General features: G+C 38.1%; 1 protein-coding gene across 4 annotated transcripts in view; it reads right to left on the bottom strand.

Moving 5' to 3' along the window:
- The window catches only part of SPIRE1 (spire type actin nucleation factor 1), a 206,069-nt gene that overhangs the window by 58,158 nt on the left and 126,893 nt on the right, over positions 1 to 21,018 (bottom strand). For all 4 annotated transcript variants that reach the window (XM_072734854.1, XM_072734851.1, XM_072734852.1 and 1 more), the window contains exons 5-6: positions 19,283 to 19,360; positions 14,860 to 15,024 (exon numbers count right to left, since the gene is read on the bottom strand). In XM_072734854.1, coding sequence (XP_072590955.1) covers positions 14,860 to 15,024; positions 19,283 to 19,360 — 243 coding nt within the window. The remainder of the gene's footprint in view (positions 1 to 14,859; positions 15,025 to 19,282; positions 19,361 to 21,018) is intronic.

Genomic DNA, 21,018 nt, shown 5'->3' with positions numbered 1-21,018 from the left:
GTCTTTCTTCCAATGGATAGTCTTTCCTCCTTTATCGAATATTAGATGACCATACATTTCAGGGTCCACTTCTGGGTTCTCTATTCTGTTCCATTGATCTATGTGTCTATTTTTGTGCCAGTACCACACTGTCTTGATGACCACAGCTTTGTAGTACAACCTGAAATCTGGCATTGTGATGCCCCCAGCTATGGTTTTCTTTTTCAAAATTTCCCTGGCTATTCGGGGTCTTTTCTGATTCCACACAAATCTCAGAATAATTTGTTCTAACTCTCTGAAGAAAGTCCATGGTATTTTGATAGGGATTGCATTAAACGTGTAAATTGCCCTGGGAAACACTGACATTTTTACAATATTAATTCTGCCAATCCATGAGCATGGAATATTTTTCCATCTCTTTGTGTCTTCCTCAATTTCTTTCAGAAGTGTTCTATAGTTTTTAGGGTATAGATCTTTTACCTCTTTGGTTAGGTTTATTCCTAGGTATCTTATGCTTTTGGGTGCAATTGTAAATGGGACTGACTCCTTAATTTCTCTTTCTTCAGTCTCATTGTTAGTGTATAGAAATGCCATTGATTTCTGGGCATTGATTTTGTATCCTGCCACACTACCAAATTGCTGTATGAGTTCTAGTAATCTTGGGGTGGAGTCTTTTGGGTTTTCTATGTAGAGTATCATGTCATCGGCGAAGAGGGAGAGTTTGACTTCTTCTTTGCCAATCTGAATGCCTTTAATGTCTTTTTGTTGTCTGATTGCTGAGGCGAGGACTTCCAGAACTATGTTGAACAGCAGTGGTGAGAGTGGACATCCCTGTCTTGTTCCTGATCTTAGGGGAAAGGCTCCCAGTGCTTCCCCACTGAGAATGATATTTGCTGTGGGCTTTTCGTAAATGGCTTTTAAGATGTCGAGGAAAGTTCCCTCTATCCCAACACTCTGAAGGGTTTTGATCAGGAATGGATGCTGTATTTTGTCAAATGCTTTCTCTGCATCTAATGAGAGGATCATATGGCTCTTGGTTTTTCTCTTGCTGATATGATGAATCACATTGATGGTTTTACGAGTGTTGAACCAGCCTTGTGTCCCGGGGATAAATCCTACTTGGTCATGGTGAATAATTTTCTTAATGTGTTGTTGGATCTTACTGGCTAGTATCTTGTTGAGAATTTTTGCATCCATGTTTATCAGGGATATTAGTCTGTAATTCTCCTTTTTGGTGCGATCTTTGTCTGGTTTCGGAATTAAGGTGATGCTGGCCTCATAGAACGAATCTGGAAGTACTCCATCTCTTTCTATCTTTCCAAACAGCTTTAGTAGAATAGGTATGATTTCTTCTTTAAACGTTTGATAGCATTCCCCTGGGAAGCCATCTGGCCCTGGACTCTTGTGTCTTGGGAGGTTTTGGATGACTGCTTCAATTTCCTCCCTGGTTATTGGCCTGTTCAGGTTTTCTATTTCTTCCTGCTCCAGTTTTGGTAGTTTGTGGCTTTCCAGGAATGCGTCCATTTCTTCTAGATTTCCTAATTTATTGGCATACAGCTGTTCATAATATGTTTTTAAAATCGTTTGTATTTCCTTGGTGTTGGTAGTGATCTCTCCTTTCTCATTCATGATTTTATTAATTTGAGTCTTCTCTCTCTTCTTTTTAATAAGGTTGGCTAATGGTTTATCTATCTTATTAATTCTTTCAAAGAACCAACTCCTGGTTCTGTTGATCTGTTCCACAGTTCTTTTGGTCTCGATTTCATTTAGTTCTGCTCGAATTTTAATTAACTGTCTTCTTCTGCTGGGGGTGGGGTCCATTTGTTGCTTTTTCTCTAGTTCCTTTATGTGTAAGGTGAGCTTTTGAATTTGAGTTCTTTCCAGTTTTTGAATGGATGCTTGTATTGTGATGTATTTCCCCCTTAGGACTGCTTTTCCTGCATCCCAAAGATTTTGAACAGTTGTATCTTCATTCTCATTAGTTTCCATGAATCTTTTTAATTCTTCCTTAATTTCCTGGTTGACCTTTTCATCTTTTAGCAGGATGGTCCTTAAACCTCCACGTGTTTGTGGTCCTTCCAAACTTCTTGTTGTGATTAAGTTCTAATTTCAAGGCATTATGGTCTGAGAATATACAGGGGACTATCCCGATCTTTTGGTATCGGTTCAGACCTGATTTGTGACCCAGTATGTGGTCTATTCTGGAGAAAGTTCCATGTGCACTTGAGAAGAATGTATATTCAGTTGAGTTTGGATGTAAAGTTCTGTAGATATCTGTGAAATCCATCTGGTCCAGTGTACCATTTAAAGCTCTCGTTTCTTTGGAGATGTTGTGCTTAGAAGATCTATCTAGTATAGAAAGAGCTAGATTGAAGTCACCAAGTATAAGTGTTATTATCAAAGTATTTCTTCAGTTTGGTTATTAATTGGTTTAAATATTTGGCAGCTCCCACATTCAGGGCCTATATACTGAGGATTGTTAAGTCCTCTTGTTGGATAGATCCTTTGAGTATGATATAGTGTCCCTCTTCATCTCTCACTATAGTCTTCGGGGTAAATTTTAATTTATCTGATATAAGGATGGCTACCCCTGCTTTCTTTTGAGGACCATTTGAATGGTAAATGGTTCTCCAACCTTTTATTTTCAGGTTGTAGGTGTCCTTCTGTCTAAAATGAGTCTCTTGTAGACAGCAAATAGATGGGTCCTGCTTTTTTATCCAGTCTGAAACCCTGCGCCACTTTTGATGGGGTCATTAAGCCCGTTCACATTCAGAGTTACTATGGAAAGATACGAGTTTAGTGTCATCATGATATCTATTCAGTCCTTGTTTTTGTGGATTGTTCCACTGAACTTCTTCTTAAAGGGGAATTTTAAGAGTCCCCCTTAAAATTTCTTGCAGAGCTGGTGTGGAGGTCACATATTCTTTCAGTTCCTGCTTGTCTTGGAAGGTCTTTATCTCTCCTTCCATTTTGAATGAGAGCCTTGCTGGATAAAGTATTCTTGGTTGCATGTTCTTCTCATTTAGGACCCTGAATATATCCTGCCAGCCCTTTCTGGCCTGCCAGGTCTCTGTGGAGAGGTCTGCTGTTACCCTAATATTCCTCCCCATAAAAGTCAGGGACGTTTTTTCTCTTGCTGCTTTAAGGATCTTCTCCTTATCTTTGGAATTTGCAAGCTTCACTATTAAATGTCGAGGTGTTGAACGGTTTTTGTTGATTTTAGGGGGGGATCTCTCTATTTCCTGGATCTGAAGGCCTGTTTCCCTTCCCAGATTCGGAAAGTTTTCAGCTAGGATTTGTTCAAATACATATTCTGGCCCTCTGGCCCTTTCAGCGCCCTCGGGATCCCCAATTAAACGTAGGTTTTTCTTCCTCAGGCTGTCATTTATTTCCCTTAATCTATCCTCATGGTCTTTTAATTGTCTGTCTCTTTTTTCCTCAGTTTCCCTCTTTGCCATCAACTTGTCTTCTATGTCACTCACTCGTTCTTCCACTTCGTTAAGCCTCGTCGTTAGGACTTCTAGCTTGGATTGCATCTCATTTAATTGATTTTTAATTTCTGCCTGATTGGATCTAAATTCTGCAGTCATGAAGCCTCTTGAGTCCTTTATGGTTCTTTCTAGTTGTATAATAGTGCTTCTGAATTGGCTTTCTGACATTGAATTGTAATCCAGATTTTGTAACTCTGTGGGAGAGAGGGCTGTTTCTGATTCTTTTTTTTGAGGTGAGGTTTTCCTTCTAGTCATTTTGCTCAGTGCAGAGTGGATAAAAACAAGTTGTATTGGGAAAAGGAGAAAAAGAGAGAGAAGGAAAGAAAAGAGAAAAAGAAAAAAGAGAGAAGAAAAAAGGGGGGAAAAGAGAAGAAAAAGAAAGGAGAAAAAAAGGGGGGGTGGGGTGGGGGAAGCAATCAGAAATCAAGAAGAAAGAAAAAAAAGCACAAAACAAAACAAAAACAACAACAAAAAAAAACAAAGACAAAAAAAAAAAAAAACACGGGGGAGTATCTTCCGATTCTGTATAGTTTAAGTCCCTTGACTTCGCCTGGAACTGGTCCGTGTCGCTGGTCTTCTGGGGGAGGGGCCTGCTGTGCTGATTCTCAGGTGTTAGCACTTGGGAGAGCTGCTCTGCCCCTGCCTGGTGCAGGGCTCAGTGGGGGGTGTTTACCCCGTGAGGCCCCGGGAGGAAGCCACAGTGGCGGGGGCAGCTCTGGGAACCTGGATTCAGCTCCCGCAGTAGCTCCGGGGCTCTCCGTCTGCAGGGCCTGGGGGCTCCCGGGTGGGGCCGCTGAGTTCCAGGCAGGAGCGTCCTCGCTGTCCTGGGCCCTCCCGGCCTCTGCCTGTCCCTGGGGGAGGCCGGATCCTGGGCTATGTCCCGGCGCCCTGTGCCCCGGGGCCTGCGATGTTGGATTCACGCTCCCGCCCCGCAGCCCCCTTCGCGGAGCTGCCGCCCGAGCTGCTCCCGGAGCTGCGCCGCCCCCTCCGCGTGGAGCTTCTTCCTCCGCCCGAGCTGCCACCGCTGAGCTGTTCCCGGAGCCCCGCAGCCCCCTCCGCGGAGCCGCCGCCGAGCCCCTCCGAGCTGCTCCCGGTCCCGCCGAGCGCTGCAGCCCTTAGGGAGCTCGGCGCACTCTCCGGGGCGCAGTTCCTCTGTTACTGTCCCAGGGAGCCCGAGGGCGTCCCCGCCCTCCTGGGTCCTGCTCCAATTCCCCGGGAGGCCTTTCCGCGGGAAGGTTGGTGCAGCTCCTGCTCCTCCGGGACGGGGCTCTCCTGTCCTGGGGACACTCGCCCCGGCCTCAGCCCGGCTCCTCGCAGGGCCCCTCCCCCTTGGAGGCCTTTTGTGTCTTTCTTTCTTTTTCCCCGTCTTCCTACCTTGATAGAAGCGCGAACTCGTCTCACTGTAGCATTCCAGCTGGTCTCTCTTTAAATCTCAGGCCGAATTCGTAGGTTTTCAGGATGATTTGAAGGTTTTCTAGGTAATTTGTTGGGGACAGGTGATTTGGGGACCCTACTCTGCCGCCATCTTGCCACTCCCCCCCTCGACAAAAACTTTAAATCAACTATCTTAAATATGCTCAAAGAGCATATTTAGAGGACAGAGGATATCAGTACAGTAACAAATTATAAAAACAAACCAAATTCTGGAGCTGAAAGTACAATAAATGAAATTTTAAAACCCACTAGATGGATTCAGCAGCAGATTTAAGCAGATAATAGAATTAATCGACAAACCTGAACACATATTAACTGAGATTTTTCTGTCTGGGGAGAAGAAAAAAGAAATTAACAGAAACTGAGAGATCTATAGAATACCATCAATTGTACAAACATATAGGAGTCCTAGAGGGACAGAAAAGGACACATAAAATATGCGAAGAATTAATGGCTGAAAACTTCTGAAATTTGATAAACACGTGAATCTATTCATCTAAGAAACTGAATAAACTCCAAGCAAAATAAACTCAGAGGTTTATTTTAAAAAAAAGAGCCACAACAGGACATATTATAGATTAACTGTTGGAAGACAAAGACAATCTTGAAAGCAGTTAAGAAAGCAGTGATTTTCATATATAAGTGATCTTAATATTAATGGGTAATTTCTCATCAGGAACCATGAAGGCCAAAAAGTAGTGGGATAACATTTAAAGTAATAAGCGGGGAGAGATGCCTGGGTGGCTTAACAGTTGAGTGTTTGCCTTTGGCTCAGGGAGTGATCCTGGATTCCCAGATCAAGTCCCGCCATCAGGCTTGTTGCATGGAGCCTGCTTCTCCTCCCTCTGCCTGTGTCTCTGCCTCTCTTCCTGTGTCTCTTGTGAATAAATAAAATCTTAAAAAAGGGGGGTGAGGGGAAGTGCTGTCAATCAAGAATTCTGTACCTAGCAAAACTATCCTTAAAAAAATGAAGGTAAACAAGCACTGTAGTAGTTCACCATAGCCCTAAATGTTAAAGGAAGTCAATCTGGCTTAAAAAGACACTAGATAGTAACTCGAAGCTATTCAGATACTTAAAAAAAGAAAGGTAAAGTTGGCTATATAAGTATAAAAATCAGTGTTCCTAACTTTCAATTGGCAACTACTTTTTCTCCAATACAATATAAAAAACAAATATAAAACAATCATAAATCTAAGTTCACAGACACAAAATGTATAAATTAGACATAATGTGTGCCAATACTAACATAAGGGGAGAAATGACTTGCAAAGGAGAAGAGTTTTTATACATTATTAAAACTAAGGTGATGTTAGTTCAAATCTGATTGTTATAAAATAGGTAAGAAAAAAGCTAAAAAATATCTTAAAAAAGGAAGAAAATAAAATTGTATATAGGAAAAAAATCACAAAAGAAGGCAGTAGTGAAAAAATTACACAACAAATAAGATTTAAAACATATAGAAAATAAGTATCAAAAGGCAGAAATAAGTTCTTCCTTGTCACTAGTTATGTTAAGCATTGAAGAAACTGACAGAATAAAGAATACATGATCTTGTGCTGTCTACAAGAGACTCAAATTTGGTCCAAAGACATAAATAAGTTGAAAGTGAAAGCATGAAAAAAGATATTTTATGCAACCAGTAATCAAAGGAGAGCTGGGCTGGCTGTGTCAGGATCAGACAAAATAAGCTTTCAGATAAAAACTGTCATAAAAGACAAAGAAAGACATTATATATTAATAAAGGGTCAATAAATCAAGGAAATATGATAATTATAAATATAAACACATCTAAATATATGGAGCAAACATAGAATTAAAAATAGAAATAATTCTACAATAATAGTTGGAGACTTCAATAATGAATAGAATTAGAGAGATCAGTAAGGAAAAGAGAGAACTCGAACAACATATAATCCAACTAGAACCAACCCATATAAGAACATTATACCTAACAGTCTGCTTTTTCTTTTTTTTTGGGTAACAGTCTGCTTTTTCTTAAACACAAAAATAACATTCTCCATCTTAGACCTCAAAACAAGTCTCAACATATTTAAAAAGACTGAAGTCATACAAGCCATCTTTTCTAATCCTTTCTTTCACTAGAAGATGAAAACATTCACAAATATGTGAAATTTAAAACACATACTTCCAATAACCAAAGAATAAATAAAGAATAAAGAAATTATGAGTGAAATAATAAAATACTTTGAAAGTAATGAAAATGAACACATAACATACAAAAACTTATGAAATGCAGTAAGAATAGTGCTCAGAGGAAAGTTCATAGTGGCAAAGAAAGATCTAGATTAGAGTTCCTATATTGAGAAGAAAGACCTCAATCAGTAACCTAACTCTGTATCTTAAGGGTCTAAAATACAAAACACCCAAGCTAAGCTCATCACTTGCACAAGGAAGGAAATGATAAAAATCAAAGAAGAAATAGAAAATAGAAAAATAGACAAAATTAACAAAGCCAAAAGTTGTTTCATAGAAAAGATCAACAAAATTGATAGACTGATCAAGAAAAAGGGAGGATTCAAAATACAAATATCAAAAGTGAAATCAAAGTAGGGACACTACCACAGACCTTACAGAAATACAAATCATTATAAGAGAATACTATGATAATTATACAGTAACAAGATAATCTAGGTGAGAGTGACATATGCCTAGAAGGATGCAAACTAACAAAACTGATTAAAAAGGAAGGAAGGAAAAAGTGATAGAGGGAAGGAGGAAGGAAAAGAGAAAGGAGAGGTATCTGGGTAGCTCAGTAAATTTAGCATCTGACTCTTGATTTCAAATTCAGTTCATGATTTTAGGGTCATGAGATTGTGCCTTGTGTTGGGCTTCCATGCTGGGCATGGAGCCTGCTTAAGATTTTCTCTCTCTCCCTCTCCCTCTGCCCCTCACAGCTGCTCATGCTTTCTCAAAAAAGAGAGAGAGGGAGGAGAGAGAACAGAAAAGTAAAGAAAAGAAAAAGGAAAAAGAAAGGAAATCTAAATAGACTTATAATAGGTAAAAAGATTGAGTCAGCAATCAAAAATCTCCCAACAAAGAGGGGCCCAAGACCAGAGCCTTCACTGGTGAATTCTACTCAAACATTTAAGAAAGAATTAACCTCAAAATCCTTCCCAAATTATTGCAAAAATTAGAAAAGGAGGTAACACTTCCTAATTTATTCTGTGACACCAACATTACCCTGATACCAAGCCAGACATGAATATCACAACACTATGAATTAAATCCCTTTCTGAATATGGATGCAACACTCCTAACCCAATAGTAATCTGACTCTAGGAGTATACTAAAAGGATTATACATCATGACCAACTGGGATTTATCCCATAAATGCAAGGATGGAAATATACATCACATTAAAGGTAATATACCACATTAATGGAATGAAACAAAAGAACCCATGATTATCTTAATTGATGCAGAAAAAGGATTTGACAAAATTCCCACACCCTTTCATGATAAGAACAAACTTGGAATGGAAAGAAACTTCCTCAGCATGATAAGTCATTTGTGAAAATCCATAGCTAATATACTTAATGATGAAAACCAAATGCTTTCCCCTAACATGAGAAGGAAGACATGCCTGTTTTTGCTGATTCCATTCAACACTGAAATTTCTAGGCAGGATAATTAAAAGGCAATCAGATTGGGAGAAAAAAAAGGCACTCAGATTGGAAAGGAAGAAGTAAAAGTATGTTTCTTCACAGATGAAGAGAGTGCTAATAAACTCAACAAAGTTGCAGGATATAGAAGCAACATACACAAATCAGTTGTATACGGAGATATATATATATATATATATATATATATATATATATATATAGTGGTAAAGAAATGTGTATATATATATATATATACACATTATGTGTGTGTGTGTATATATATATATAAAATAATGTATATGTATTAGAAATGAATGATCCAGAAAAAATCAAGAAAACAATCCCATTCACAGTAACATCAAAAAGAAAAAACTACTTTGGAACAAATTTATCCAATGAAATATAAGGCTTGTATACTGAAAACCATAAAACACTGCAAGTGAAGTAAGTTACAGAATGTACACACTTGATCTAATAAAAATAACACGGTAAAAAAAAACGAAAAAGAAAACCATAAAACATTGCTGAAAGAAATAAATGAATGGAAAGACATTCTATTTATGGATTAGGAGTTGTTAAGATGACAATCAAGGAGTTGTTAAGATGACAATAAAACCTAAAGTGATCTGGAGATTCAATAAAATCTCTATAAAATTCTCAATGGTATTTTTTTGCACAAAGTGAAAAACCTAAACCTCACAAGGAACCTCAAGGAACCCTGAATTACCAAAACATTCTTAAGAAAGAAAAACAGGGACACCTGAGTGGCTCAGTAGTTGAGCATCTACCTCCTGGAGGCCTGGGATCAAGTCCCACATCAGGCTCCCTGTGTGGAGCCTGCTTCTCCCTCTGCCTGTGTCTCTGCCAGTCTCTCTGAGTCTCTCTCATGAATAAATAAAATATTTTTTAAAAATTAAAAAAGAAAAAGAAAAACAGGGCGCCTGGGTAGCTCAGTTGGTTGGGCATCTGCCTTTGGCTCAGGTCATGGTCCCACATCCTGGGATCAAGCCCTATGTCGGGCCTTCCTGCTCAGCAGGGAGTCTGCTTCTCCCTCTCCCCACTGCTTATGCTCTCTCTCTTGCTATCTCTCTCAAATAAGTAAAAATCTTAAAAAAAAAAAAAAAAGAAAAACGAAGTTGATAAACACACTTTTAGATTTCAAAGTTTATCACAAAGCTACAATGATTAACTATTATATAATACATATACATATATAATTATATATGTATTATATTATACTTTCCACAATGTGGGATGGGCATAGGATAGTCATAACAGATCAATGAAATAGAATTCAGAGTTGAGAAATAAACTCATACATTCAACTGATTTTTCACAAGAGTCCCAACACCAGTAAATGGGGGTAAGAATAGTTTCTTCAACAAAGGATGCTGGGACCAAGAAGTATCAAAATGCAAAAGAATTATATTTGACCTTTACCTCAGGTCACATACAAAAATTATCCTAAAATAGATCAAAGAGCTAAATGTAAAGTAACTAAATGTAACTTCTAAAGTCTTAGAATAAAACATAGGGGTAAATCCCTATTACCTAGATTTGGTAATCTATTTTTAGATTACTGAAAACCTAAGCAATGGAAAAAACAAGAACAGAAAAATTGGACGTGGCAAAATTAAAACCTTTATACTTCAAAGCTCACTATTAGGAGAGTGAAAAGACAACCTACAGAATGGGAGAAAACATATGCAAATCATATATCCATCTAGAGTATATAAAGAATTTTGATAACTTAACAAGAAAGACAACACAATTAAAAAATGGGCACAGGATTTGAATTGACTTCTCTCCAAAGAAGATATACAAATGACCCACGACCCACAAGCACCTGAAAACACATATAACATCATTAATCATTACGGAAATGCAAATCAACACTGCAATGAGATTTCACCTTATACTCACTATGGCAGGTATGACTAAAAACAAAAATGGATTATAACAAGTGTTGACAAGAATGTGGAGAAATGGGGATCCCTGGGTGGCGCAGCGGTTTGGCGCCTGCCTTTGGCCCAGGGCGCGATCCTGGAGACCTGGGATCGAATCCCACGTCGGGCTCCCGGTGCATGGAGCCTGCTTCTCCCTCTGCCTGTGTCTCTGCCTCTCTCTCTCTCTCTCTCTGTGTGTGACTATCATAAATAAATAAATAATTAAAAAAAAAATGTGGAGAAATGGAAACTCTCATACACTGCTGGTGGAAACACAAAATGGTGCAAGTGGTGTGGAAAGCAGTTTGGTGGTTCCAAAACTTAGAATGATTATATGATCCTGCCATTTTGCTCTTAGGTATATACCCAAAAGAACTGAAAACAAGGACTCAAACAAAAACTTGTACATGATTGTTCATAGCAGCACTAGTCACAATAGTGAAAAGGTGGAAAGAACCCAAATATCTATCACGTAGACAAAATATGATATATATATGCACATAACAGAATGCTACTCCACCATAAGAAAGAATAAAACACTCCTATATGCTAAAAATGGATGAACCTAGAAAACATTATGCTAAATGAAAGAAGCCAGCCACAAAAGGTAATGTATTATAGGATTCCACTGATATGAAATACCCAGAACGGGTAAGTCCACTGAGACAGAAAGTAGAAAAGTGGTTGCTGAGGGCTTGGGGCAAAGGGAGGGGAGAGGTGGGGGAGAAGGGACTAGGAGTGATTACTTCATGGGTACAGCGTTTCCTTTGGATGATGAAATTATTTTGGAACTAGAAAGAGGTGGAGGTTGCACAACACTGTGGAGATATTAAATGCCACTGAACTGTATATACACTTTAAAATAGGTTATTTAGTGTGAATTTTACCTTAAAATGAATGAATGAAAGAAAAAAACAGACTCTTTAAAAGCCTTCCATTTACTACAGAAGAATATTTATGCTTGTAAATACCTTCCAACTGAGATGCAGTTCTTTGTCATCATGTCTATGTATAATCAATCACATACCATTATTTCCCAAATACATGAGACCTTTAAGCCTCACACAATGTTATATGTTTTATAATATATTACAACCCAGCTGAGACGTGTTAGATCAGCATCTACAAAAGGAATCTATCCCATGTAATTCTTAGTATCAGACAAGTTTAACTACTATTTAGCACAATTATTTTTTCTGATGAAAAAGAAAATGATTTAGCTATTTTGTAGGTGACTGGTAAAAGACATTAGTTAGAAATGTTAGTAATTTACTAAGCAGAAGCAATATTTACTTATTTTAATCAGTAATATGAATTTCTGAATAATTCCTTCCAGATAAGGAGGAAAATCACCTGTGATTTTAAGTGTTCCCATTCAGGATAAAGCTCAGATAAGTAGACATTTTTGAAAAAGACAGCACTGCCAGGTATTAGCTACAGAAATTATCTTGCATTGTTAGTAAAAGTGAAAACTGGTACAGTCCTTCTTGAGAAAAGTTTGGCGACATGTATTAAAATTTAAAATGTGCGTACTCCTTGATCTATCCATCTCACCACAGAAACTTAAACCAAGGAGATAATTAGATGAGATATTCATAATACTGATTAAAATAATGAAAACTGGAAACAATCTAAATGTCTATTAATTGAGTCTTGGGTAAACTATTTACAGTGCACCAGGAAATACTGTGAAGTCATTTAAAAAGAAACCATCTATGTTCATTCTTCACAGGAATTACTGAGTGAAAAGGGCTCCCATTACAGAGAACTTTTGTTGTTTTCTTGTGTCAAATCCCAGTATTTCTTAGTCTTTGAAGACTGTTTTTTGGCATATAGCCTCTTACACTTAAGCTTTTCACACTTGTTAATGCTTGTCTGATTACTAGAGGCTCCCACCATACTGTGAAATTCCCAAGAATAAGGACTGTATTATGCCCTTTCTCCAGAGTTTAGAAGAGTGCCTGGCACAATAAATATTTATTAAATAAAATAAAATTAAATTAGGGTGCCTGGGTGGCTAAAGTCAGTTAAGCATCTGCCTTTGACTCAGGTCATGATCTCATGGTCCTGGGATGCAGCCCAGCATCGGGCTCCCTGTTCAGCAGGGGGTCTGCTTCTCTCTCTCCCTCAACCTCTGCCCTTCCCCCTACCCTGCTTGTGCTCTCACTTCTCTCTCACTTTCTCTCTGTGAAATAAATAAAATATTTTAAAAATTTGTTAAGTTAGGGGCTCTTGGTGGCTCAGCAATTGAACGTCTGCCTTCGGCCCAAGGCATGATCCTGGCATCCCAGAATGGAGTCCTGCATCGGGCTCCCTGCATGGAGCCTGCTTCTCTCTCTGCTTATGTCTCTGCCTCTCTCTCTGTGTCTTTCATGAATAAATAAAATAAAAATTAATACAAAAAATGGTATATATCGTTTAAATGCTTAAATGCACTTATAATCAAAGATATACAGATTTTAAAAATGAAAGAGGATTTTCTCCCAGTCAAATTTGTCAACCCAAAAGATACCCACTTTGGTCAAGGATAGGAAGAAATGGAAAAAACTATTATGTTGTAAATAGTAACCATCACAATATAACTAGAAGGTATTTTGGCCACATGTGTAGCATACAGCACAGATTCTGAGGTCAGACAGAATGAAAATGAAGATAGGTTTTGCCTTATAACTAGTTACCTGAACTGGGGAAGTTATGCAGCACTTCTAAACTTCAGTTTCCTCATTTGTAAAGGAAATCAGATTTACTGAGAAATAAACCAACATGATACTTAGCTGCAATACTAAAGTTTATTAAAATTCAATAATAAGACCTCAAAGAGCTACTTATATCTGTTTGATTTTTTTAAAAAGTTTATTTAAGTAATCTCTACATCCACTTGGGGCTCAAACCCCTGACCCTAAGATCAAGAGTCACATGCTCTTTGGACTGAGCCAGTCAGGTGTCCCTACTTAAATCTATTTTAAAATTAAGTGATATCTTTCACAAGAATCTTCCACATAAAATAACTGACTACATTTTCTCCATAAGTTGGATATAATTCATTTATTCATCCCACAACTATTTGTTGGGCACAGTATTCAGCATCTGGCTGAATAAAAGATTGTGTCAGGTACATGGTCTAGTCGCAGGGGATGACTAATGAAAAACTAAGTCCCTATAACAGTGAGAGAGAGATAAATCTGAAAATACATGACAAAGTGAACCACTGAAACACGCGGGCAGAGAGGCAAGGATTTCTCTAATGAGAGGACATGTGAACAGAGACCCAAAAAGTGATGAGGCTAGTTATGTAAGAGTAACAAAGGTGCAGCTGCAGGAGCTTGTGACAGCAACAGAGACCAGCATGGCTAAAGAGAGGAAATCAACCAGGAAGGGTGGTAGGTGAGGTCTGAAAGGTAACCTATATCAGGCTCTGTGTGGCTTTGCAAGCCAAGGTAAGGATGTGGAGTTTGTTCTGAGTATGACAGAGAACAGTGGAAGGTTCTGAGCAGAGCAATGACATCATAACATTTTTACCTTAAGAGGTTTACTCTGGCTATTTGGGGGTTAAATTGATTAAAAGGGGCAAGAGTGAAATGAAAGCAGGAGGCCACTTAGAGGCCACCATCATAGTGTGAGTGAGAGACAGTGGCTTCATGGTGAGAAATAGTCACATTCAGGATACAGTTCAGATGTAGTGCTGTCAGGATTCCACTTCTAAGAACCTAACTCAAAGATTTCACTGTTGCTATTCAAAAAGGTTTAAATGCAAGGATGCACAAAATAAGCTGCTCACAACTTGATACAAGTTGATTGGTATAAAAGAGGTAGTCATTTAGAAATGATGATTTTGAACATATAATGACATGGAAAAATGTTCATATACTATGTTATGTGAAAATAGCTGGTTATAAAACAAAATGTTCAATATTAATCCAGTTTATCCCAATAAAACGTATAGAAAAAGATTGGGGGTGCCTGGGTGGGTCAGTTGGTCAAGCATCCAACTCTTGATTCCGGCTCAGGTCATGATTACAGGGTCATGAGATCAAGCCCTGTGTTGGGCTCTGTGCTCAGTAGGGAGTCTGCTTGAGATTCTCTCCCTCTGCCCCTCCCCGTTCGCTCTCTCTCCCCCCTACAATAAATAAATCTTAAAAAGAAAAAAGAAAAAACATTGAAGGTTATACACCAGCATGTTAGCAAAATATCTCTCTGGGTTGTGAAATTACCAATTTGTCACTTTTCTTCATTGAGCTTACTGTATTTTTCAAATTTTCTGTAATGACAATATATTACTTCTGTAGGAAGAAATGATCTAAAAATGTAATAATGAGAAGAACATTTCAACAAATATGATTACTGATGAATAGCCATTTGAGTCTATTAATAGTTTCATTACTTACCATTACTTTGCGCAAAGTGTATCTTTTGGATCGAATGTCATCCATCAGCATCTCATAAGGGGTGAGTTGATATTCGATGGGCAAAGGATTGTACTGCCGCTCTTGGACCTTTTTGAGTTTTACTCCATTCCGCAAATCCCTCATCACCTGTACCCAGAATCGAGCCTAAAAGAACCAGGGATGGGAGAGATGTCCATGAATAAGTTTGCTTATTTCCTCTAAACAGCTACAGTGATAAAGAAAAAGAGCAAAACACTGAGTAAACCAAACAAAACCAATTTTTAAAATTAGGTTTTAGGATATTAAAAAGTCGGTAGAAAGCCATTAGAGAATCACAAGCTCTAGGTGCTGAGTCACCTGAGTGTAAACCCTAACTTACCCACTGCAGAAGGTTGCACCAATGGCCTATTCTTCATACCTCTTGTGTCTACATCCTGTTATGTGATTTTGCTCACTAAAGAGGAGTATATGTCCTGTACCCTAACATTGGATTTGGCTATGTCATTTGCTTGGCCACTGAAATAGCAGTTGATATGATGTGACCAAATCCTGCAAAAGCAAATGCACAATGGGCTTGTCACTCATGCTTCTATTATTGCAATGAGAACCTCATGCCTAGATCAGTATGTTGCCCAGGAGAAGGATGAGACACACATAGACTGGAGTTACCACAACTGATCTGCATACTCATGAGCTAAATAAATGTACTGTTTTATGCAACTATGATTCTGTAGTAGTTGGTTATGCAGCATTATTGTGACCAGAGCTAATTAATATATCCACCTATTAGCTACCGGACATCCAGCAAGTTGCTTCACCTTTCTGAACCCTGGCTTCTTCATCAATAAAATAAAATAGTACTTCATAACTTACTGAGATGGTCAGAGATGATACACAGTGTTTTGTACATGAAAAATGCTCAAAAATGACAATTTTTATGTTATTACTATCTTTGTATAAATTACTTAATAACCATTTTCTTATCAACAAATAATAGTAAGTTGCCTTGCTGGCCCCTCAAGAAAATAAGATATATATGAAGCACTTATAATAATATAAGACACATTAAATATGCATATTATTATTAATATTTTAATCCTTTCATTTTCCTACCTTTAAGCTAAAGTATCATAGTCTCTGCTTCCATGAAAAGTAAATTATTATAATAATTAACTGAAACACTGTAGTTTGTTAAAATTAATAAGCAGCTCAAGTAGTTACTTAAATGTATTTACTAAAAAACAAGTGATAGGGGCATCTGGCTGGTTCAATCTGAAGAGCACTGGATTCTTGCCCAATTTGAGCCCCATGCCGGGTATAGAGATTACTTAAATAAAAAATTTTTAAAAAGCAACTGATGTATTTCCTAAGACTTATCTACATAAAATAACTATGGATTAAATGTCTTAAAAATGTTTTCGAAAACAATTTGATTTTAAAAACATGTATGTCATTTCTTATTCCAAAAAGGATATGAATATGAATACAATACTGTGGTATAGCCCTTAGGATACTTTCTAAAATATTCCTATTTTATTTTTTAAATTTATTTTACTTTTTTTGTTTTCTTTTATAAACCCTTGTGTCGAGGGCTGACTTTCAATAGATCGCAGCGAGGGAGCTGCTCTGCTTGGTATGAAACCGGACCCAGAAGCAGATCTCCTGCGAGTGGTTTAGCATCAGGCTCCCCAGGAACACACATTGCGTGAGGGGCGAGGGGGCGGCCCCCTTCCCGGAGTAGCCCATTTCCCAGGAGGAGGGGCTCTCCGCAGAGGACCCTGGTCCCCATCTGCGGCAGGGACGGCAGGTGACCAGCCATCCAAGGCTGAGGCCAACCAAGGCTCTGCGGCGCTGCCAAGTAGGTCCGCTTGGGTGGGATTCTGACTTAGAGGTGTTCAGTCATAATCTCACAGACGGTAGCTTCACCCCATTGGCTCCTCAGCCTAAAATATTCCTATTTTTAAACAGACTCTTGGATTCTGCCATTAAAGTTACTCTAATAGAATATTCCTAAAATATTTAGATTACTCTTTTGAGAATGTTCTTGTCCCAAATTCTCTTATACTCATTCCTTTAAGATCCAGTTCAAATATCATCTCATCCTTTAAAATCCTGTCTCTTCTCTTGACCTCCCCAGGCTTTAAGAAAACCTGACATGTGAAACCTCGAATTCTCAAAAACAGATAAACTAGAGGGGCAGAGGGTGGGGAAGAAGTAGACCCCCTCCCCCTCCAGCAGGAAACCTGACACCCAGGCTACATCCCAGGAGTCTGGGATGATGACCTGAGCCAAAGGCAGACACTCAACTAAATGAGCCGTCCAGGCACCCCTCATTTCATTCTAATATTTCTAAATAATTCATTTTAAGGTTCTTACAAGAAACAGACTGGTGATCTAGGCAAATGGAACTCCCTTTGGAATTAGTGCATCTCTTGTCAGTAATCTTGCTAGTTTTTAAAAGAGGCTGACTTAAGACAATAAATTAAATTTTTAGTTCAAGTTTTTATTAGCTGTTTGCTAAATTCGGACCACCTGGAGTTATTTATCTGGCTTCCATATAAAAAAAAAACACATTTAAAAATCTTTTAGGCAAGATGAAATACACCTGGAAAAAGACTACCAGACTTCTATACAAAGGAAATTTCATAATATTATTCTAAAATGACAGTACTCACTTATTAGATATTATAGGCGGTTTTTTAAATTTACTTTTAAATGTTCCAGATTTATATAATTCCAAATATCTCAGTAAAGATATCATCAATAATCATCAATAAACTAAGAATATTTACATTCATACATTAATATATGTAGATCCACACAACGGGAATGGACTACTACTAGTAATAAAAACATTAAACTATTCATACAGGCATTCATGTATGTGAATCGATGAACATTCATTCATCCATTCAACCTGGATGAAATCTCAAAAGAATTATGCTGAATGGAAGAAGTCAAGCAAAAAATAGTACATACTATAGGATTATATTCATATAAAATTTTAGAGAATACAAACTAATCTATAGTGAGAGAAAACAGATCATTGATTGCCTAGAAGTTGGGGAGAAAGGAAGCAGGAAAGAGGATTACAAATGGGTATGAGGAAATTTTGGAGGTGATGGATGGGCTCATTAATTTGATTATATGATGCTTTCATGGGTATGTATGTGTATATGTATATGCCAAAACTTATTGTGCTTTTTCAGTATGTGCAACTTGTTGTATGCTGATTATACTTTAATAAAGCTTTTAGAAAATAAAATTAAACAATTAAAATCTAATATGGTCAAAAACAACTTGTTTATGTCCCCCAAATCCACATCTACTGCTAGTCCCTCATTTAATGTCATTATTTAATCATTTTTCATTCTCAACCTGAAAAGTCAGGACACTGAAAGTGCCTTCCCACTGACACCTGAACATATCTCAATCTAATTTAATGACACTGACTCTCCTGTCCTCCATCCAGGCTGTCATGTTGACCCAACTCTAAGTCATATATGAGCACAGGGACTCTTGGTTTCACTAGGTTCTAGAACCATGCCAGAAAACAGTGGCTAGTCAAAGTTTGTTGCATAAATATAATGCAATCATCTGTGCTCAAAGTCTGTCTTCTATTTTGAGGTGAGAGATCTTGTATTATTCATTTTGTATCACCAGAACCTAATCCAGTAACTATTCATCAGATAAATGAATGTACTACATTTTAATTTCATACCTTATTATGAATAGAGCTTCAACTTTGACTTACAAGAGTATGCTAAGGTATTAATATAATTAGAAAGGTCAATATTTTATCTTTTTAAAAGATTTTATTTATTTGACAGTGAGAGCAGTAGGCAGAGTTAGAGGTTCCTGCTGAGTGGGAAGCCCAATGTGGGGCTCAATCGCAGGACCCTGGGATCATGACCTGAGCCAAAGGCAGACAGATGCTTAACTGAATGAGCCATCCAGGTGCCTGAAAGATCAATACTTCTTTTAAAACACCAAATTTCTTAGAAGACATTGGGGGTAGTTTTATCCATTTAGTTTAGTAAAATGGGGAATACACATTTCCTGAAATGTTAAGACTCGGCATTCAAATTCATACAATATCAATACATATTATAGCCCTTAATAGCCAGTATTTTTTTTAAAAAAATTACACCATGGGGTGCCTGGGTGGCTTGGTTGGTTTAGCATCGGACTGTTGGTTTCAGTGCAGGTTATGATCTCAGGGTCCTGAGACTGAGCCAGGCGTTGGGCTTCCCACTGAGCAAGAAGCCTGTTTCTCCATCTCTTTCCCTCTTCCCCTCCCCCCACTCACACTCTCTCCAAAATCAATAAATAGATCTTTAAAAAATAACAACAAACCCCCCCAAAACCACATTACACTATATCTTCAACATTAAATAGAACAGAGAATGCCCAACTCCCTTACCCAGTCAGCATTTTTCAGCTCTTCCAGGTCTGTGTTAGATTCATCAGTCTTTTCCATTTCTTGAATCTTCTTAAGATTCTACAAATTAAAATAAAAAAACATTTAGGTATAAACATTTCACTAAGTTACCTTTCAAATTAAAATTTCTAACAGATACCTTCAGACAAAGTACATTCAAAAGTGTTATTGAAGTAGATAGTACAGAATATATCCTCTGTAGATTTCAGTCATGGTAGACCAGAATAAATACACAACTACAGAGGGGTGAACTGAGATTGCTAACTGTACTTTCTTTCTAGGTCTCGTGGCTAAACCTTTGTCACCATATTAACTTGCACCCCCCTAAACTATATTGATACTGCCCTCTTCCTCAACCCCCATATTCAATCCAGCCTTAAATCTCATAGCTATTACTTCCTCCATATAACCTAACCCCTCTTCCTCTTATATCCACTGCAGATCTCTTAATACAAACACCTCTGAGGACAAAAACAATGACTTGAGGTATATATTATTCTGTTGACTAGAAGAGTGTTTTTCCCAGCTTCTTATAATTAAAATAGTGAAAGAAAAGAGATTTAAGGAGGGACACCTGGGTAGCTCAGTTGTTGAGCATCGGCCTTTGGCTCAGGGTGTGATCCTGGGGTTTGGGATCAAGTCCTGCATTGGGCTCCACGCAGGGAGCCTGCTTCTCCCTCATCCTATGTCTCTGCCCACCCCCTCTCTCTGTCTCACATGAATAAATAAAATCTTTAAAAGAGAGAGAGGGGGAGAGAGAGAGAGAGAGAGAGAGAGAGAGATTTAAGGAGGTGAACTGCCTCTGGGCACCTAGGGACTCTATGAGGCTATGACATCTATCAATAGCAGTGCTCTTTCCTCTCCAACCCAAAAAAATCAAGAGCAGAGAATAAGTACATCTCTTACTATTTCTTCCCACTCTGGCCTTAGGGCATTTGCACTAGGTGTTCCCTCTTGCCAGAATGCTTTACCCTACATATTCACATAACTAATTCTCACACATCCTTCTCATTTTTGCTCAAAATGTCACCTTCTCAATGGGATCTACCTTGACCATCCTATACAAATCCCAAGCTCCATACCCTGTCACTAGCAATTCCCCTAGTCTATGACTTTTTCCAAAAAGCATCCTACCTTCTAACAGTCTATATGATTTACTTTATATGTTTACTGGCTGCCTCTCATTGCTAGATTTTAAGCTTTATAAGGAAGTATTTTTGTGTATTTTGTTCACTAATGGGCTCCTCAAATCTCTAAAAATGCCTTGTATTTGGTAAATAAGACAATTAAGATATTTAAGCTAAGAAGTCATTTTTTTTAAAGATTTTATTTATTTATTCATGAGAGACAGAGAAGCAGAGAGAGAGAGAGAGACAGAGACAGAGACAGAGACACAGGCAGAGGGAGAAGCAGGCTCCATGCAGGGAGGCTGACATGGGACTCAATCCTGGGACTCCAGGATCAGGCCCTGGGCTGAAGGTGGCGCTAAACCACGGACCCACCCAGCCTACCCAAGAACAGTCAAATCTTAAATCTCAATAGCTCTTATCATGTCAACTTTAATAAGAAGCCCAATGAAAGGGAAAAATATTCAGAGGAAATTTCTGAATTTTCTTCTCTAAATTCAGAATTCACTGGCAGGGTGAGTAGAAAACTCTTATCTATGCCACACAAAAAAATATGCTCTCCAGGGAAATAAATATGTAACTCAAGCTCAC

Source organism: Vulpes vulpes, chromosome 13, assembly GCF_048418805.1.
Source record: "Vulpes vulpes isolate BD-2025 chromosome 13, VulVul3, whole genome shotgun sequence".
Classification (NCBI taxonomy): domain Eukaryota; kingdom Metazoa; phylum Chordata; class Mammalia; order Carnivora; family Canidae; genus Vulpes; species Vulpes vulpes.
The sequence above is the reverse complement of the archived record's forward strand: the minus strand, read 5'-3'. Positions and strand labels throughout refer to the sequence as shown.